This window comes from Hylaeus anthracinus, unplaced genomic scaffold (genome assembly GCF_026225885.1).
Source record: "Hylaeus anthracinus isolate JK02 unplaced genomic scaffold, UHH_iyHylAnth1.0_haploid 12001, whole genome shotgun sequence".
In the NCBI taxonomy this organism is placed as follows: domain Eukaryota; kingdom Metazoa; phylum Arthropoda; class Insecta; order Hymenoptera; family Colletidae; genus Hylaeus; species Hylaeus anthracinus.
Genome location: NW_026534348.1, coordinates 6,604,532 through 6,625,231, shown reverse-complemented (window position 1 = coordinate 6,625,231; position 20,700 = coordinate 6,604,532). Strand labels below are relative to the sequence as shown.

General features: G+C 33.6%; 3 protein-coding genes and 1 long non-coding RNA gene across 6 annotated transcripts; 1 reads left to right on the top strand and 3 right to left on the bottom strand.

Moving 5' to 3' along the window:
* Positions 1–2,252: 2,252 nt before the first annotated feature.
* Positions 2,253–12,528, bottom strand: LOC128891131 (tuberin). Of its 3 annotated transcripts, none has more exons than XM_054150361.1 (29): positions 12,110–12,528; positions 10,818–10,954; positions 10,530–10,723; positions 10,240–10,443; positions 9,989–10,163; positions 9,676–9,876; positions 9,401–9,542; positions 9,186–9,334; positions 8,670–8,842; positions 8,442–8,610; positions 8,145–8,366; positions 7,793–8,054; positions 7,604–7,722; positions 7,370–7,534; positions 7,132–7,297; positions 6,851–7,047; positions 6,649–6,765; positions 6,383–6,564; positions 6,006–6,219; positions 5,501–5,932; positions 5,062–5,239; positions 4,785–4,983; positions 4,166–4,349; positions 3,900–4,088; positions 3,653–3,831; positions 3,221–3,569; positions 3,012–3,152; positions 2,766–2,936; positions 2,253–2,701 (listed from the first exon to the last, which is right to left on the bottom strand). In XM_054150361.1, exons 1-29 carry the CDS (start codon positions 12,270–12,272, stop codon positions 2,492–2,494), a joined length of 5,583 nt encoding a protein of 1,860 aa, XP_054006336.1. In that variant the 5' UTR covers positions 12,273–12,528; the 3' UTR covers positions 2,253–2,491. The 3 variants fall into 3 exon arrangements, with proteins under 3 accessions (XP_054006336.1, XP_054006338.1, XP_054006337.1); XM_054150363.1 differs by having other exon boundaries at positions 10,814–10,954; positions 12,110–12,524; XM_054150362.1 differs by lacking the exon at positions 12,110–12,528 and adding an exon at positions 11,179–11,398.
* LOC128891161 (uncharacterized) lies at positions 11,556–17,868 on the top strand. Its single transcript, XR_008460766.1, has 3 exons — positions 11,556–12,014; positions 17,466–17,653; positions 17,729–17,868. It is a non-coding gene; the product is annotated as an uncharacterized LOC128891161 (long non-coding RNA).
* Positions 13,213–15,649, bottom strand: LOC128891139 (probable cytochrome P450 6a14). The gene is made up of 5 exons (XM_054150376.1): positions 15,314–15,649; positions 14,675–15,200; positions 14,328–14,549; positions 13,495–13,746; positions 13,213–13,382 (listed from the first exon to the last, which is right to left on the bottom strand). The coding sequence occupies exons 1-5, from the start codon at positions 15,647–15,649 to the stop codon at positions 13,213–13,215; spliced, it is 1,506 nt and encodes a 501-aa protein (XP_054006351.1).
* On the bottom strand, positions 16,040–18,716 carry LOC128891154 (enoyl-CoA hydratase domain-containing protein 3, mitochondrial). The gene is made up of 6 exons (XM_054150407.1): positions 18,433–18,716; positions 18,064–18,150; positions 17,716–17,889; positions 17,429–17,616; positions 17,185–17,345; positions 16,040–17,106 (listed from the first exon to the last, which is right to left on the bottom strand). Exons 1-6 carry the CDS (start codon positions 18,472–18,474, stop codon positions 16,877–16,879), a joined length of 882 nt encoding a protein of 293 aa, XP_054006382.1. The 5' UTR covers positions 18,475–18,716; the 3' UTR covers positions 16,040–16,876.
* Between the last annotated feature and the right edge of the window lie 1,984 nt (positions 18,717–20,700).

The window sequence follows — 20,700 nt, the reverse complement described above, 5'->3', positions numbered from 1 at the left end:
CTCGAGCACCAAAGTTCATGTAACCATGACATTTATTAGAAACGTATTTTATGCGAACATATAAGTCCTCGAGAGTACACTTCGTGAACGTTAAGGCAAAATTCAAGGGATCTAACTTATCGTGAGACCTTTGGCTTCCAAATTTTTTTTTTCGTCACGTCTTTTATACAAATATCTAGTGTCTTACTACAGAAACAGACGTAATTGCCTATCTGTAGTTGAAACAAAAAACAATGGTTACACGAAAACCATAGGAGAAGCCTATGTAAGTAGATATAATGAGAAATGTTGCAATAGGATAGCCACACTAGATCAGAAATGGGAAAAATGTTCATTTTGACGTATATTTTGTATAATGAATAAGAGATAAATAACTGTGTATGTTACTTATTGAATAAAAATTAGAATTGCCCATCTTTAAACTCAATAAGGTTGACCGACTTACCGATTTGATTCCGACTATAGGTGCTCACTAGTTTCAATAAAACTTGATCCTCGCTATAAATACAATTAGTGCAACGGAACGGTTACTATCATTTATGATTACACCAAATGGGTATTTATTAATTTAACAGAACGAAACTCCGATCGATACTGTTTTTGTAAAATATTTATGTATGTGTCGAATCTCTCCCGCCGCGTGGTTTATTCCTAAGGAGAAATTTATTTTTATTTATCGCAAAATATTATACCTCGCGGATGGAGAAATTTTATTTAAGTGCAATAACATTCTATGTCTTGTACAAATAAATTACTGAAGATATGTATTGATAAATGTGTATTACAGTAGCCAATCAATTTCCAAGCGAGTCCAAATTCTAGTAGAACTTTCTATTAGAACAAATTACTGTAATTAAGATCTTTAGTAAAGATTCTTCACCTTTTTTAACTAATCTCTACATAAAGTTGTGTAAGAATAAAAAGATAAAAAAAAAGAAACTCTAAAAATATCAATTTAGAAAAATCGTAGAAAATATAACGAGTGTGTGTGTTATGTTAAGCGCGTTACATCGCATCTATCAGCAACACACTCATCGTAGTACTTAGTGATAAATCTATTTTTTCTTTTTCTATACCGGGTATAATTAGATAATAGCGATCACTCGAATGACCGTTCGAGGGCATATAAATATTTTGTAAAACGTTGCACCGCCGCTAGAGTACAATCCTTACCAATAGCTTTAAATACGTGAAACTTTATTGTAATAAAGTACATATATATATATATGTCGCGACATTATTTATTATCGAATTGTACAGTTGTAATTTTATATTCGTTATAAATGAGACCAATATAATGTTTACCCGGTATTCTGTACAGATAATGTTATTCCTTGATTACATATTTATTATGCTTTCTCCAATTAAATGACACGAAAGAAAATAATTTATCAGCAATTAGTACTTAATCAGCCTACCCTTATGTAATATGAAAGCAATCGTACTAACTTGCGAAAACCTCTTACAATGAAAGTCTTCATAAGTGTCCGCTTCTGATTTTGTTGAAATTTTGTTTTCATATTTAGGGATTGTAACCACTCCTCGAACTTCATAAGGAAATATACAAATATACATTTTTCATTTTGAATGATTTTCATGAAACTTGGTATACAAGTGTTTTTCAGGACGCTGATTCCTAAATCTGCATTATAAATTTAGAAATTTAACATGGAGGAACGGAATATAAAAAATAACTCTTGTATACAAATTGTGGTAATTATAAACCGCATTTACAGGTTGCTATGTTGAAAAATGTGAATTTTTGGGCATGCAAAAATATAAGAACTCTCCTAAGGTCCCTCCCCAACAAATACATCAAACCCTCTCAGACGGTATTTCTACATAGACAGCATACATTATTGCCGCCAACATTAAAAACTAACCTAAGTCGGAATTAAACATTTTTTATTTTGCGGCCCCTTCGAAAAGGTTACGTTGTATTTAATAATTTAATCAAATTCATCAATTCATCATTCTTCAGGGTGAAAACACCCCATAGATATGTGTGTTTCCCTATTTATTAATATATCTTCCAAACTAGAGTAGTACAATTTCTGTTGTCTTTTAGTTTAATTAAAGGATTATGTAAAAGCTTTTTAATTTGCAAGTTTCTTATAGTGAGTATACGGTGCTATTAATGATTTCATCGTTAACGCTGAACTGAGAACGTTTCTTTTCGAATGCGCAAATTGCTTGATTGCTTTCTTTTATACTAAAAAGTTGAAGGATGAAATCAATTGACAAGAGCCGGGTCTATCGAAAGTATATTGTATTTTTCAAGACATTAAAGCTGAGTACTAAGCAATATGAAAACCTAAAAGTTTCATTCGAAATTCAAAATCAAATAATATTCAAAACCACGTAATAATGGTTGTTTTTTAGGATTCGCATAAAGAGTGCTTAATTATTGTATCATCAAAGTATATAAGTTTACAACGAATATAAATTACAAGTGTAGTAACATTTATGTAGTTTTTGTATTGAAATTAAATCATGTTGTGTATTCGGTAAAATCATCCATGTAAACGCGTTTATTCGGTCTAGGTGATAAATCGTCAGATGTTCCATCCGGATTATTATTTATGGATTCTTGTAAGACACGATTTCGGAGTCGTTTAATATGTCGTAAACGCTCTAGCCAATTTGAAGCATATGGATTATGACTGTTTTGTTCTAAAGACGATGAAACCATCGAAGCAAGCTATAAATAAAAAAATAAGATTACGAATAAATAAAATTATATTGGCTTAGGACGAAAAACTTACATTAGCATGAAGTGCAAGCTGTCGAGATAAAATTGCTAAATTTTGATCAGAAATAATTTTAGGTTCGCTATGGCGAATATGCTTTGCTAACTCTTCTTTCACTTGAACTGTAACTTGATTAGTGCCGTGATCTAAGGGTTGTATTACGACACACGCATAATTAAATTGTCCCTAAATAAAGAAATCGTAAGTCATAGTTTTATCAAATTTTTGAAGTAAAATATAACGAGAATACATAATACGTACTTTTACAGTTTGTATATTATACGGTTCTCCAGATTCATTATAAACGACGGTAACATAATTATTTCCAATGTGCTGTTTTTTAGAAGTACATTTTGGATCGCTTGGTTTTGTTGGCATCAAAGTAGCCACATGAAATGCCACCTAAAAGAGTTTAGGCTTAGCTGTTAAATATTTAAAATAATATAAAAGTTTTAATTAATAATTGAAACCTGTGTGACATCGTCTTGCCAAATATATGCAAAGTTTCCATTTTCGCCATTGCGGTCTAGTCCTCCTAAGAATACACTTTCATCGACATCTTTTAATCGCACTAACGTTCCCAATCGTTGTAAAAATTCTGTATATCGGAACGATCCGTGTTGATTAGCTAAAATTTCAGTTTCATTGGAAGCTTGCCCTGGACCAACGTAAAGAACTCCAATTTTATGAGTTTCATACGGCTGTATTCTATCTAGATTTGTCACCGCTCTTTGCACAGCTGTTGTTTGTGGAACTAGTAAGGGTTTTTCCGAAGGAGAGCCAAAATGCGCTGTATGATATAGTTGCAAAAACACGAAACTATAATATATAATTTAAACATAAACTTTACACTGCAATGAAAACAATTTATAAGCATTCTATATTAGATAATTCTACATTACCTGGGATTAATACCAGTTTTAGGAGGATCTTTTACTCGTGGTGAATTTCCTCTGCGAATATTATCCCATTCTGCACGTGATTTTTTTACAGGACTCATTACGGAAATTGTATGACCCCTATCACGGAATGGTAAAGGTAACGGCGGTAACATGGAGGGATCAGGTCGTTCATCTTTTTGCTAGAAGTAGTGTATTTATATAACTTTTAATCGAAACAAACATACAAAAACTTCACACATAACAATACCTTCTCCGCAAGATGATTTCGTCCATGGGGTGGTTTATTTTCTGCTCCTAATGTTGTTTGTTTCTGTCCAGAATCAAGATTAGATAACCGAGGATAAATTTGGGTAGGTGATTGCGGCGGTTTTACAGTAGAGGATTGTATTTGCGCCGCACGAGCCTGCACTCCCAAAAATAAGGTAGTTCCTTGTACCTACAAGAAAGCATGTAACAGCTTCCATAATATAATGATAAAATAAATTACAAACATAATTTAGTTAAATACTATACTTGTACAGTAGTCGGCGACGGTGGGACAGTATTGCTACTCGTTGTAATAACTTGTGTTACTTGCGTTGCTCCTGGATAAGAACGTTGAGATTTCAATGCAGTTGGATGATCCGATGCAATCTCCGATGATGGCGGGGTTGTACCCATGCCGAACATTTCTTCTGGTATAGCTTCGCAACTGACTCTGCATTTATCAATTTCATCTTTGTACAGAATGCACACAGAGATACTCCAAATCTAATGGTTCTTTAAAATATAATGTCAAATCAAACTTTAGTTTATATTCATTGACAATCTTATGAAATAAACTAAAGTTTGATTTGAAGTATAAAAAAAGCCATTAGATCCAAAGATAACCGGATGAAAAGATCAAAATAAGGCATGCTTTGTGTACACATATTAAAGTTGTTTTTATTTCTGTTATTAGAATTTTTAAAAGAGATCTACCAGAATTGTATCCACCCATAATGTAAAAGATACATTTTTTAAATTTATTTTTTTAATTTACCTTAACATAATATTCAAATATCAAAATGAGTATCCGTAATTGTTATCATGCTTATCATGGTAATATGATGGAAAATATGATATGTCTAATTTCCGAAGTTATTGTACTTACCTCATATCTTTTGCATAGGTGGTTTTTGCATGTTTCTTTAATTCGGCATCAATTTTAATTTCTAAATCCACAGATGAAAGCTCTCGATCTGTTTGTTGCAAATTTAGTTTCTCCTTATTTAAGAATGGGTTTTTCCAATTAGCGCTCATTTCAGGACTAGAATTTGATCTACGCACTGGATTTCGAGAACGTCGTACATCTATCAACAATTTGTAGATTTTAGGTTAAAAATTTCTTACTTTATAATTTTAATAATTAGAACGTTACTTGTTCTTACCATCTTCACCGTCTTCTAAACTTTCTAAACTGTCGCGAGAACTTTGTCTCGAAGGATTTGGTCGTGCTGGTGAACCCGGTATTGCAATTGGACCCGATGATACAGAAGATGACGTCACAGATTTCATAAGGCTACTATGATCACTTTGTACTTGATCTGCATTCTTATCCGCTGTATCCTACAGCAAGTTCACATGGATTGTATAATATTTATATACTGTAGACTCGCGTGCAACACGCATACAAAAGTTGATGGAAGCAGCGAACTATTTACACATTACTCGAGTATTAAAATTACTCTACCTTGGACACCAGGTCAAATCTGTATTTGATCTGGTTTCAACAGGTCAAAAAAAAAAAAAAAGTAAAACTTTTGTTTCCTCAATTGATCGTTATAATGGGTTACACGTGTTAGAATACAGTCTATATTCATAAACTACCTCTGCTTCGTCTCCAGAATATTCTGACGTAGATTCTTGTTGTTTATGCGATAAATCCTGGTTTGGTCTATATAAAGCCATTATGTCATATACGGGAAAGTCTACGTGAGTTTCAAATTGCATAGAATTCTGGATTCTCATTATCCAGGACATGTCGCCTGTAGGTCTCCGCACATATATTTCAGCCCAACCTTGACACCAGCAAGCGCAAAGTACGTGTTCTTCTGGTTTTTCACTGTTAAGTATTTGCTCCAATTTGAATGACTCAACTTGATCTTTGTCCGTCTTTTCTAAAGTAAAATCTCTTTTGGTTGTGTCTAAATCGTCCGATGCTTTCTTTAATTCTTCCGTTGGAGAGTTTGCAGCAGTGTTTGCAGTAGAGCTTCCATGACCTCCAGAAGATTGCCTAGACAATTTGTCCTCCTTCGCTGTCTGTATATCACCATTTTATGACTTTAAAAAGTTATACTAACATCAAATTAAGTACACTTAATAGTAATAATACCTCTGTACTTGATGCCCGTCTTAAGTTTGACTGAGACGTTCTTGCATGTTCTGGTGATTGAGGGCCGGGTTTACATGCAACCCAACAGTTATCGCAAAGTCCTCCGCGCATTGCTTTATTACTACAACCACTTGTCGTTACAGTAATGAGTTTGTTACCAAGTAGCCATGTCATTGATTGACCTTCCTTAAGGAGAAAGTCAGCAGTTGGAAGTCTAAGTAAAAAAAAAAAGTAATTGAAGATAAAGGGAATAGAATGATATTGGCAAAAACACGCAGTTGGCAAGGACATACATGATCAATATTTTCTGTTAAAATTGACAGACAGCATGTACTTATACAGAAAGAAAAAAAAAACAGTAAGGATTATAATTTTACCTCTTAGGTCGAGCCGAGTACGTTGAAAATGTATATCGAGCCATAAGATCGATGCAAGTTTCGGTAAGTTCGACGTGAAAGGTCATTAAAGCTTCATCGATTGGCGGTTTCAAGTCTGAAGCTTTCCCATCACCTATCATACGATTGGCTATTATTGGTCTCTCTCTTCGACCTCTACTGCCCTAAAAATTAAAATGGAATTGTAAACATAAAGATTAAAAAAGAAAGCGGTAATAGGAATATTAAAATTGTTAATTCATTTACACCTGTTCTGTTAAACTTGAACTACGTTTTCTATTTGATGAATCTTCATTCATAAAATTAAAATCTGATTTCATTAAATGTCCTTCTTCAAAGGGAACTATTACATTAGCCTTCAAGCCCTGTATAAGAGAAAAATATTATAATATGAAATTTACAAAAGATTGATCCTAAAATGGTAATATAATCGTTCAATAACATACATACTGTTGTAATAAATCTCACAAAGTCTCTTCGAAATGGTAATCGACATTTCAAAAACCATACAGCAATTACATGATGTGCCAATGATACTGTATAATGATCATATTTAAATGGATTTGTATATGGTAATAGAATTGCAAAAACAGACATGTATTGATCTCCGATAAAACTTGCAAAAACCTTTGGAAGTCTAGTAAGAGCTGCAGTAAAAAAAAAATATCATTCATATCAGAGTAGATGTACAAATGGCATACTTACTAGTTATTTTGAAAGTTTATATTTACTAGATAAAAATTCCAAAATTGGTATAGCTATGTGCACTGTTGCTGAAATTTTTGACAGATTTAAGAGGACCTCAGATAAAAGTTTGTTCATTGCATCACGCATTTCTAATATACAAGTTGTAAGACTAGTAACACACTGACTTGCGCATTTTGCTGTTAAACCAACCTAAACAGTGTTAACATTTAAAATCGTATATATAAATATTTACAATAAGAAACATTGAATTTTGTGGTTTACCTCTAAACATTTTATTAAACGTTGCTGTAAATTAGGTTCCAGATGTGCATGATATGAGGCTAACGATGCTAATACTGGGAAAACATGAACGCGAAACTCAGAAATAGTAAATTTTGGAGGAACATTGTACAAAGATTCTGGAAGTCTTAAGCTCTTATCACTGACCTATCAAAACACATTAAATAGATTTATGTGAATATTTAAAAACTAAAAGTGATATGCATACCAACGTACCATTGAACAAAGTGCGGCTGCAAAGTAGTCAATGTCGTTAGTATGGCGCGATAATACCAATGCTCTATTTTGCATTACTTGAGGTAACTCTTTTAATACAAGTTGCAAAACTTTCCAATCTACAAAAATATACAATTCAAATTTTTATTTTTTCATATTTAATCATGATAATATAATATAAAAACAAACCTTTCTCTGATTTAATACAGGAAATAATAGCTTTACACGCATGTGCCAACGACATATGAGTAATCTGACAAGATAAATGTTGCAGTGGAGCTGGACTTGCTGGCGGTGGACTATTTCCACCACCTCCACTATTCATTCGTTCAATTGCAGCATGTTCTAACACTAAATATGGACTGAACCGTGTTACAGACGTATTTTGTGCATCCGGAAATCCAAGATGATATAGTGTATTTGCTCTAATTTTTAAGAAACACTCAAAAATCTAAATAAAATACAAAATAAATTTTCAAAACTAATATTTAAAAAATCTTTAAATTTAAAAATAAAGTAGTGTGCATTACGTATTTATTACCAGATATCGAATTGTAGAAACATCATGGAAGACAGATGGATCCTTATAATGGTGTTCAAGATGATTCACTAAAACCTTATAAGCACGTATTGCATGACTTGATGGTAAAGAATAAATTTTTAACGTCAATATTTTTATTACACCAAGAACTGCAGTCTTCGCATCTTTAATGTCAGTGTCCTTCATAATTGGAGTATCAGAATAAAAAGGCTTGTTGATCAACTTAAATTAATCAAAGATGTTTGTTCTGTTAATATCATATAAAAATCAATACGCTAACCGCAAGAAATGTAGTACCTTTTCTAATACATCTAAAAGTTCTAAACATCGTTTTGTATCGCATTCAGAACAAAGATCAACAAGTAAATGTGTGACGCCATTACGAACTGTGATATCTGAATCCATGTCTACATGTTGAAAGTATGGCATAACTATTCGTTCGATCAATTCGTCTTCATACCTGGATCTATTAAAGAAAATAAAGTTTCTGATTGTACATTTTAAAATGACATTATTTTATAATACCTATTGATTTGAATGACACTTGTAAAAACATCAAGAACTTTCATTCTAACATTGGTACGTGTTTCAATTTTGTAATAACGTTCCATCAAATTCGCTAATCTAGATTGCCATTGATAATGAGTAGGTCCTATAGTATGTGCTCGATATTCAATTAATTTCAAAACAGATCCTTCCTGAAAAAAGTATTTAATTATATGTATTATAATCGGTTCATGCTTTAATAATAAGTAATATTGTTAGTAAGAAAAGGAATGTCACTGCATTTTATTTTAAATCGATTATTTGATCTCATTGATAAGATCGATTTATCCAACTAGCTGGACTGAGACAAAATATAATAATATTGCTCTTTATGCCAAAATATTACTTATTATATAAAAAAGTGGCTTTTAAAAATCATTCTTCGTATTAGAGATTTCTAAACTGTGAGGAGCCTCTAAAGAGTGATCTACTTCTGTTTTAATCTTTAGTAGGCCCTAACCATAACTGATAGGATATTGTACATATAATAATTACAGGTCGTGTATCGCTGCAACGTTCAACGAGATCATAAAATCGTTGAACACAACCATTGTAATGGCCGTTATCCAGTAAATTCTCAATGCTATTTATTGTTTCGTGTAAACTCATTGAAACTTGTTTAGTTGCAGGCTGATTACTAGTCTCTAAACAATAAAATTAAAGTATTAGGTTTCATAGATATAATAACAATTTATAATTTTGAAGTTTACCTGTATGAGAAATAACTTCCTCTATAATATCAAGAATAATACTCCATGTAGGATCCCATAATTCAGCACCATATTTGTTCACTAGTCTTTGAATTGATAATGTAACTTCATACATAACGATTGGATGATTACATTTTAAAGCCTTATAAAATGAAGAAGGTAATATTAAAGTCATATATTAAAGTTGAGTCAATCGAGGTTGATTTGTTCATAAAAATAATAATAGAATAATTTTGTCTACAATACAAGCAATTATATATATAAATATTACCTACTTGATAGAACGAAGGTAATACAGATGTGGGTGTACATTCTAGTTTTCGAATTCTATGTGTGCCCCAGAGACCCATATTTACATAGAATACTGCACCTCTAAGCAAACGTACATCTCGTTGAAAATTTGCATCTTGTAATAAATGACACATAGTATATAGTGCAGAATGACCCATATGCGTTCCTAATAAATTACGCATTATCTGCAAGAATGTATTGGTATTTAGAATTTAAATATTATTCTTTAATAAATTATATTGACATATTAGTTTATACAATTGTTTACAACAAAACAAGTTAGAGAATTTTGTATACCTTCCAACTTATTTGACAATACGTTTCAACATTTACACTTCCACATAGCGCTATAATAAAAGTTTGTAATGAATCAGACTGTAAATTACTGTAACAAACAATTGCATTTAGAGTTTCCAAACACCCAGACACGACTTCAGTACTATTGCTATAATAACACAGATGACAAATGTACCTAAAAATAAAAAAGCCATAGAATATTATTTTGTAACAGATATTATAATTATGATAATCAACTTTGAAACATTTACTGAACAAGGCCTGATATTATGTTGTCATCTATATAAGCTGAGTTGAATTTTATTACATTAACAAGGAGAGATAAAAATTCAGAGCCTCTTTTCCCATCACCTGCTGTTACAACAGGCATCCAATCTAACAAAAAAGGACCCATTCTCTCTTCCAAATGTACTATATCCTTTCCATTTTCTGTTAGGCTTTGCAAAAGTTCCAATCTAAGATTTTAATATATGATTAATTTGTATCATAATTAAGATACAGTTAATTGATAACATAATACTTATTTTAATAATCGTAATACCTAGGTCCGATATCTTCTGGAATATTATGTTCTTTAACAACCATAAAAAATTTAACTCTCATAAGAGAAGATAGTTTAGAATATTGGCCTTGGACAAGACATCGTAAAAAATTTAATGTCACATGTCTGTATTCACGGGGTACATCTTTTCTCAAAAGATCTTGTACTAAGTACCATAATCGTTCAGCTGCTTTCTAATAGAACATGAGAATATAATCAAACACATTATTATTAATATCATTTGATACAGACATTTAACAAAAATATAATTCAAAAGAATCTACCTACATCTTCCCATTGTTGATTAAGTACAGCATCGCATAGGTCTTTGATTGCTTTTGTACGATGATGGATAGGGCTATCAGGACTAATTTCCTTCTCAAGTTCCTGAGTTAATGTAAAATCTTCGCGACTCTTATAATTTCCTAAATGAACATTTATCATTGATCAAATAATTATGAAAGGTATAATAGATTTATGACTATGAGTATTGTATAGTAATATAAGTTTTCAACTATAATTTTACTTTCATTACTATTTTACATATACACAAGGTGATAAAAAATTGTGCTCATTATAAGCATGCTTCATCACTTTACATAAAAATACTCTGTGCAATAATGTATCAAAATGGTATTATCAAAATCACCTTTGTTAATGCGAAAGAATTGTTTTAGTTTATCATGTAAAGTTTTGTTATCTTTATCCTTCGAGCTCATTTTCGACATTTTATTGTAATATCTTAACAAAAATACAAAGATCTAGCCAAAAAGATTTGTGTCGCGCAACAATAGACATGTCAAAAACAAATCTAAATCCAGGAAAGTCGATGAAATATATAATAATGCTAGGAAAAGCGGAATGCCGGAATCAGGGGGTCCAGTTCACGCATTGAAGGTTGGTACAAAATTTGTAGCGCCGCGTGGGAAAAATTCACCAAACTAAAATGTGGAGCACCTGCGCGTGAATGAATATACATGTCCTAGGACTCGCGTAGGAGCTGAAAATTGAGGGTAGCTGAGACGATTCTGAACAACAATTTCCTTTGCAAAAATGTCCGATGGGGCTTTGTTTTTGAATTATTAACGAAAAACAGCGACCAATCACAACGTCCGAGGAACGCTCGCTCAAAGCATAGGCGTAAGTCAGGACGGTCGGTATTACAGCAGATTCTTCTGCATAGAAATGGTAATACCCATAGAGACACGGATGGCCGATGACAACGAGATGGCGCTTTCTACTATGCGTTTTCAAGAGTGATGCATGCCTGTGCAACATGAGGACACCATTTGGGGAAAGTGTCGACTTCCTCTGGGTCCCATGGGGCAGAACATGTTGTCATCCCCTGAGAAAACTCCGCAGGTCGCGCGAGTCGTGCATCGCGATGTTACAAAGACAGCATAGGGATGGGCGAGAGTGAGCAGGGCCAATTTTAGCAATATTGGCGCCCCTTTAGACTTAAAATTTTTAAGAAAAGAAGACAAGGTAATAATATCAAACGATGAATCTATAGCTACATAGTGTTGTAAATATAAATTAATCGGCACGCCGTATAGGAAAACACCTTTCAAACTACGTACTGTTACAACTGACCTTATTTCTCTCTCGTTCTGTATTCTTCCGCAATCTTCTACAATCTTCCGAATTATTTTGCCGTTGCTCGGCATTTCGCCTGTTTACAAACACTCTCTCCCTCTCTCTCATCCCCGCTCGTCTTATTCGCTCAACTACACACTCATACATTGCGCGGTTAATTTAAACAGTCTACACTAGATTATAAAGATTATTAAACTACAATATATAGCAGCTTTACTAATCTACACCGGACTGCGACGCTCGCAAAAATCTGGTGCCCTGGGCGGTTGCTCGACCGCGTCCCCCCCCTGACGCCGGCCCTGAGTGTGAGCCTCAAGATGCGCCGGTTAGGCTTCGTACAAATGTCAAAATTACAATCAGAGCTGTAAAGTAATGATTACTTTTCTATCCATTACAATTTGAAATATTTCCTTTTAAATTAGAAAATAGTTAATTTTGCATCCATATATGGATAAATTAACTGTCGAAATTCTGAGAAAAAATTAACTTTGATTTTAAAATAATATCGCGTACCAGAAAGTTTTCACGAAACACGGTCGAAAAATGCCAAGGATCGCGCGCCCGTCGATTACGTGTCGAAAAAAGCTGAAGAGCAAAAAAAATGTCTATAACGGGTCTAAATCTAATATGGGGATTCATCATTTGATATGCTGCCCGCGGAGTTACGATGCATTTCGAAAGTGTCCCGCGAAATCATTTGGCTTGGCCACCCCTGGTTTAGGATATGGCCTGCCTTCGCATGTCCTGAGAGGTCCCTTCCTGTAGTTTACTAAAGACTAAACAGATGTGTTAAAACTGCACTGTTTACTGCTAGACATTCTTTCTACGTTTCTTTTATAATGTTTATCGGTCGATCTTGAGCAGCTCCTCGTAGAGCAGATCTCAGAGTACTCGTGACATTTTAGAAAATAAACCTAAAAAGTGAAATTAGTAAATTTAATATTTTATTATTTAGTTGTACACCGTTTTGTAACGAGTGAATGTTTGAATGAGTATGAAATACGCGCCGAATCAATGAGAAGAATGAGATTGAGCGACAGGTGACAAATACGAACGATTGATACTTAATCGAGACGAAAGATTTAAATTAACTGTCTGCTTTTGTAATCTTGAGATAAACGCCTCCCTTTGGCGTCAGCAGGAACGCGCCTGGATCGCGTTCATATGGAATTATCGTCTTCTCACAAACGTCCACTTTATGCTCACGAAGTATCGTGATCAATCCTATTTTAGTTTGAATTTGTCCGAAACGTGCGCCTGTCGAAAACATTTCGGCCAAATATTTAATAGAGTTCGCCGTTAAATTGAATCATCGATGATCTTTATAAACGTTCCAAAATGCTAGGTCGATATTTCGATTTTAACGTACCGATGCAATTCCTGGGTCCATCGCCGAAAGGTAAATAATGCATAGGGTGTCGAGCCGCTTCGGTCTCTTCGTTAAATCTCTCAGGATCGAAAACCTCCGGATTTGGAAAGATATCGGGATCCATTTGTATCGAATATACTGGGATCCATACCATTGTCTTCTTTGGTATCGTAACGTTCGTACCATTGAAAGTATACACGGAAGTTGCTTTTCTCGACAGTACCGATCCTGGTGGATACTTCCGTAATGTTTCTACAGAAGCGAATCGATTTCATTATTATTCACTGGTATTTTCACGAAAAGAGACACGGAAAGAGTAAGTGAAAAATATTCTGCTATACGTAATATACAGGGTGCGGCAGAAATAACTTCCACATTTTAAAGAACGATTGAAAAAAAAATGGTACGAGATAACACCAGATACTTTTTATTTCTTAAATCTAGATATAAAAAAGGTTTTATTTTTTTACTTTATGTTTTAAAAATTATGTCGTCCAAATGGAGGCCTTTACGGGGCGATACACATTTGGAGTCGTTCTTAAAAGTTTTCCATCACTTTAGCTAGCATTTCAGGGGAAATTCTTTCAATTTCCTCTTGGATGGCCTTCTTTAGTTCGTTCAAGGACCAAGGACGATGTTTGAATCCGACTGGAAGCCACCATTTGGGCGACATAATTTTTAAAACGTAAAGTAAAGAAAAAAGTAAAAAAAAAAAAAGCTTTTTTTATATCTAGATTTAAGAAATAAAAAGTTTCTGATGGTAACGCTTCTTTTCAATCGTTTTTTAAAACGTGGGAGTTATTCCCGCCGCACCCTGTAGTACTTCTATTCACCTTTGAATACTTTATCCAAGTATTTCATTCCTTTGATGTGCTCGTATTTCATTTCCCCGCCAGTTTTAGCATACATTTCCTTAATTTCTTGTCGCAACTTGTCTTGTACGTCGTGATTTCGGGCTAATTCGTAAAGGGTGTGGCTGATACCTGACGAAGAGGTCTCAAAACCAGCGGCGAAGAAGACAAAAGCTTGCGAGGCGAGGAAGGAGTCCGTTAATTCTGAAAAATGCGTCGATGGACGACACCGAGTGGTCCCGTCATGCGTAACTTTCGAATCGTTTCTTCCCCAGAGAAGAATGAAACGTTACGTATGGTAAGAAATGTTCGCATTGCGGTAAACTCACCGATGTTTTCCATCTTCTCCGGATGATTTCGAAGTTCGATGAGCGTGTTGACGAAGTCAGGCCTGAAAATATCGTTCTGCTGTCTGTACTTAATCGTGTCCATGACGTTCTTCGTAAAGTATGGCGCGAGGATTCGGTCGGGTAATACGTAGCCAAGTAAATCATAAAACCACGGCAAGAACTGTCTGACTTTTATTCTACACGTGTTCTCGAAGTTCACGGCGAATATTAGTTTGCCCATTCGATGAAATTCTTCAGTTACTTGGTTTGACACGCTCATATCGATGCCGAATGCACAAGTACCGATCACGTCGGTCGTGAATTTTGCCGCCATTTCCCGACAATTTATCGGCTCCCCTTTCGCCACCAGTCGCTTTAAATTTCTCTCTAAATCTACCGAACAATCGATTATAAGATAGAGCATCTCCTTCAATTTGCCCGACGTAAATGTCGGCGAGAATTTCGTCCTTAACGGTCGCCATCTTTCTGTCTCTAAAAACAACAGATTCGTCGACATCGGCTCTGTCTGCGAACATTTCAGAAAATAGTTACTTTCCTTCGAAGCATCATTAACATTTTATATTTCCAAAGGTTGTCACGAAATCTTGAAATCTGTTAATTAATTAATGTTTATTATACCCGTTCGTGAACGTTGAATCCTCGATCGGAAAATTTCGTGAAATCTTTGATCAGAACGTCTTTGATGAGTTCGAGATCTTTAACAAGGAGAACAGGCATTCTGTTTGCGAAAAAACCAACCAACGGTTCGTTTGCATATTTCTTATATATATCTGTCACTAACTGGGTCGATGCTACTTTCGCAAGCATCAAGTCCTTTGTATTGCCAACGAGAGGCAATGGCTTTGGTCCAGGTACACCGCGCTTTTTCCAAAAATCGTAGGTAGAAGTGGAGTAATAATAAAGGATTAGAAGTAATGCGACCACGGCGCAAAGAATGTCCAAGTAGCTCGCCATTCTTTCGGTTGTTTAGAAACTATTAAAATTAGGCCATGTTTTTCTAAAAAAAAAAAAAAAAAAAAAAATTGTAGATTTAGACGAGATGAAATGATGGTACGAGACTTTCGTTTACGCTGTTAGTTCGCTCCAAAGCTTTTCAAATTCTTAGCTTGCAAATTGAAAATAATTCTTCAAATGATTTACTTACTGAAAAACGAAATTCGGGGCTGCTACCTCCTTCTAAATGTTAGCTCTGTCACTTAACTCGTATCTGCCTTTCATATTTATGTCGTAATATGTTATAATACCATTCGTGACGTAATAAAATGCATCATCCCACCACCGCATTTGACGTCTTAGTAGATTTTCAGGAAAACGGACGTTAGAACTGACCACCGGATTAGATGCTGATAAATATAACAACCACAAGTCATCCATTCTAAAATCTATCGTTCACTCTTTATAAAAACATACGCGTTAGAATTATTCATGTTCGATCACTCGATTAAATTAAATAGATCGCGATTCATAGGACTCAGTTTTTGACAAGAAGGTTTTGAAAAAATGTCAGGAAAAAAATGTTTTACTACAAGATATGATGGTTTTATTACAAAATTAAAAAGTTATACATTCGTTTAAAAGATGGGGTCTATTGCTATATTACATTCTATTTTACAATATTGTTTTCAATCTCGTTAACGGTGATAGTATATTTTAATTCTCATAAACATATATACTTTGAAATTAAAATTTATAAAAATCATTTTGCTTTCGTGATAGACAAACACAGCCGAGCCCGGGACCAGACAACCTACCAGAACACCCGATAGCCTAAGTTTAACGACTGGTATTGTTAAAGAATTACTTTTATATTTATATTAATATTATTGTTGCATATGTAATCGAAAGCTCAGTAGCCAAGACAAGAATCCAAGTAAAAATCTTAACGAGCTGGGACGTAACAAGGTATTCTAATCTAATTCAATAGCTTTGCTCAGCAATTTAGATTAAACAATCGCAAATATGGTTCAACCTGTTCACCGTTAGATGACTAATCATCGGTTAAAAAAAAATGATTAATGTTTGAAATAAGTTAATGGTTTTAATAATTGAAAGGAATTGTAATAGACATCAATTATTTAATATAGAAAATAGAATAAAAATGTTTTGTAATAATTCGTATAGAAATTATGGCATGTGCTTTTTCATTAAACAAAAGCAAGTTACACGTTTATATAACATCCATCAATCTTTTTCGTAGTCATGACGCCAAACTGGTTTCCTCTTTTCAATAAAACTTTTAATTCCCTCCTGAGCATCTTTCATTTTTAAATTGTTGACCATTTTCTCAGTTCCCAGGAAATATGCAGTCGAAATGTCGAGATCCATTTGTTCGTACAAAAATGTTTTTCCAATATGCACGACTGACCGACTTTTTGAATTTATAGCTGTGGTGATATTATTGATTTCTTCTTCTAAATGTGAAATACGGTAGAATATAATGTTTATCTATGAATACAAAGTTTAAGTAATCAAGTCTATTGATCACTTACCAAATTTGTTATTTGGCACTACTTTACTCACAAGACCCACTTCATACGCTTCTTTTCCACTAATGCTAGAACCTGTGAAAAGCATATACATTGCTGTCTTTCTGGGTACATTTCGAACCAAGGGAATGCCTGGTGTGGAACAAAATATTCCAAGATTGACCCTAAAAAATAATTGTACATAATCATATAACACAAACATATTTTGAATATAAAAATACTTTTAGCATAGATATAAGGCTCCTACCCTGGTGTACTAAACATGCTTCTTTCTGTACAAATAGAAATATCACATGCAGCAACTAATTGGCAACCAGCTGCAGCAGCTATACCATCCACAGCAGCGATCACAGGAACTGGACTCTGACTAATTGCTCGCATCATGTCAGAGCATGTTTCAAAGACTTCCTTGTGAAGCTTCTCATTGTTAGCAGTCTAAACGACGCAAGCCAATCATTTCTCTGTGATGAATGTAAAATCCTGACTATATTAAACAGGCCCTCACTGTTTCTGTTTAGCAGTGTACTAACTAACCAATTCTTTTAAGTTATGTCCAGCCGAAAATAGACTTCCTGGTACAGATCTGAGAACAATGGATCTAAGATTTTTGTTATCTTCATCTTTCTTGATATTCGACACGATGGACTTCAACATACCCAGTGATAAGGAGTTACGTGATGCAGGATGATTTAATATAATTGTCCTCACCTAATTATAAAGATGTACATAAATTAATATGAAAATATGTATTACGTAATATATTATATTCAACAATATATAAACTAAATATAAATAAACAAATTTTTAGAAATTTAAAAAAAAATTATATAACGATAAAAAGTTCTTTTCATGTAATTCTGCATATATAATATATTATCTTACTCCATCCTTTTCCTTGGTATCTACATAATTCTCTCCTGTAGATAACATCCTATCAGTAGAAAATGTTTTTGTAATATATTGTCCCACCTGCAACAGTTAATACATAATGGATGGGATAGTAGTTTGAAATATAGTATATACGATAATTACTTTATCCTTCATCATAAATCAAGTTATACAGTGACAAAGTAAAAATTTTAAATGTCAAAACAATTTTCCACTATAAATTACATCAATATACAAATGTACAAAAAAGATCAAGTATATTAGTCACTATTGTTGCTAATGCGATTAATTGAAATCATAGGTTATGTATCATTCGTTATACGTGTAATATATTAACGTGATTAATTTAAAAAAATAGGATACCTGGGAATAAGTAATGATATTTTTCTTCGTTAATTTCAACATGACACGTTATTCACGATACTTAAAATTTTATAAACTGTACTGTAACTGTACCGTAACTCGTTATCAGAATGACTTTGAATGATTGTACATAATATGCAGTGCTACTGATCGCTGGTAATGTAGTTTTGTGATAACATTATGCAAACTAATGATAATTTATTAACCTTATATGTAGCCTGTTTTTGCATAATAAAATTGCTTTTCTCCAGAAATATCTTTAATGTTCTCACTTTATTAAATGAATTATTTATCGTACACGTTCTTCGATACATGAAATAGTATGAAATGTTGATAATTACTGTAAAAGATGTCAAGCAATAAAACGCTCCTTGGTAAATTTATTATTTGTTTATGTCAGTGTATGTATGTTGACTATAGTATAAAACACCAAATAAAATATGATAGAAAATTAAGTTTGAGCAATTTTTTCACAAAAATTACATTTACTTCTGGTTTGTTACATTGAAAATGTGGTATAATATAGCATACCACCAAAAATTCTTCTAATTTGACTTGTGATTAATTATCATAGCTTTTCAAACTTTGCATCCGTTTACACAATCTGGCTAAGAAAAAGATGAAATAAACCCGATGAACGCTGAAACATCGAAATAAATATATAAATTCCATCCGAGACTAAAACATTTCTCTCATAACTACAAAAAAACGTTTCGTTTGTTCCTGAATCGTATCATTAATAAATAAAAGTAAACACGTTGTTGAGTTGAGTTTGGAAAGATAATATACCCCATGGGATTTCGATTTTTTTGTCAAGAGCTGTCGGTGCTGGGAGCACTAGGTTCCTCGGAGAATCTGTCACCGAGTTACCATAGCAATCATTGTTTCCCCTAACAACTAACATGGCGGAGGTTGAGGGTAAGTTTGCATATGGAAAATTGTCTTTGTCAGTATTTACGAAACCACGGTAGTTCGTCTGCCATAAATAACGCGTCGAGAGGTCCGAAGCGATAGCTGCGTCAAGTTTTTCTCGGGTTGCACTTCCGTTCGGTTCCAGTTCCGCGGCTTGGATGTTTTCTAATAATATATACAAGAACCACGCGGATACAGATGTGTTATTCGAACGCTCGAGTGGAAAAGAGATGAGCTAGTGACGGGTCCGAGTTGACATATCCGTTATTCGTTCGCGTTCATCGGTGTTGTTTTGTTGAAAGAGGGACCAAAGAGCTGACGCAAGGTAAGATTAGACATTTTATCGCGTATAACAGATCGAACCGATGATCGGTGAATCGATTATCGACGTGAACTCTTTCGGCGAATATTAGACGGTGTCCTGTATACGTTTTCGTGAAAAACAATCGAATGTCTCCATGGTACCTGTGACAATGGGTGAGATTGGTCGATCTCAATTGCATATGTATATAGCACAATTTTAATTTTTTAAATTACATCGAAATTGATAATACTGTATCTACGGAGTATAGAAAAATTTGCTTCCTAAATGTGATCGTTAATACTCCAAAAAGGAACACGCGAATATCAAGAAATCAATTTAAAAAAAAAAACAATAATAAATACGTAATGAAATTGAATTTGCAGTGTTTACGTACTGTTGATATTATCTCTGACGTATTGCGATGTACACAAAATCAAATTTCCGACTCAATGTCAGAAGGGTGAATTCTAAATTGCTTCAAACGCTACAGTTCACTGAAAATATTTGAAATGAACAAACTAGGGACATGTAGTACCATATCTTAAACGTAAACTCTCTTTTACTATGGACGTATTTTCGATGCGTGTTAAGGGACTCGAAACATCAAAAAACGAAAAAAATCACTTTTTTTCCATTTATTTTTTTATTAAAATTTAAGCGATTCTGAACAATCCTACGCAAAGAAAATCGAATTTGGAGCACTAGAAGTGGTAACAAAATTTTTTTGAAAAAAAAAAAATGGAATTGCAAATTTAACTGTCGTTGTTGTCTCTTCGAGAAAGTTGTCAGTTGTATTTCCTTATATTTTTTACAGTTTTATCGCGTTCTTTTTTGCTAAGTTCGTGTCGTCGAACTGTTTTTGTGAGAAAAAAAGAAATTTTGTAAAAAAAAAATTCCATTTCTTGTTTTTCAAAAAACTTCTTTCACCGTTTCCAGTGCTTCAAATTCAATTTTCTTTGCGTAGAATTGTCCGGAATCGCTTAGATTTTAATAAAAAAAAATAAAAATAAAAAAAAAGTGATTCTTTTTTCATTTTTTGATGTTCCAAGCCC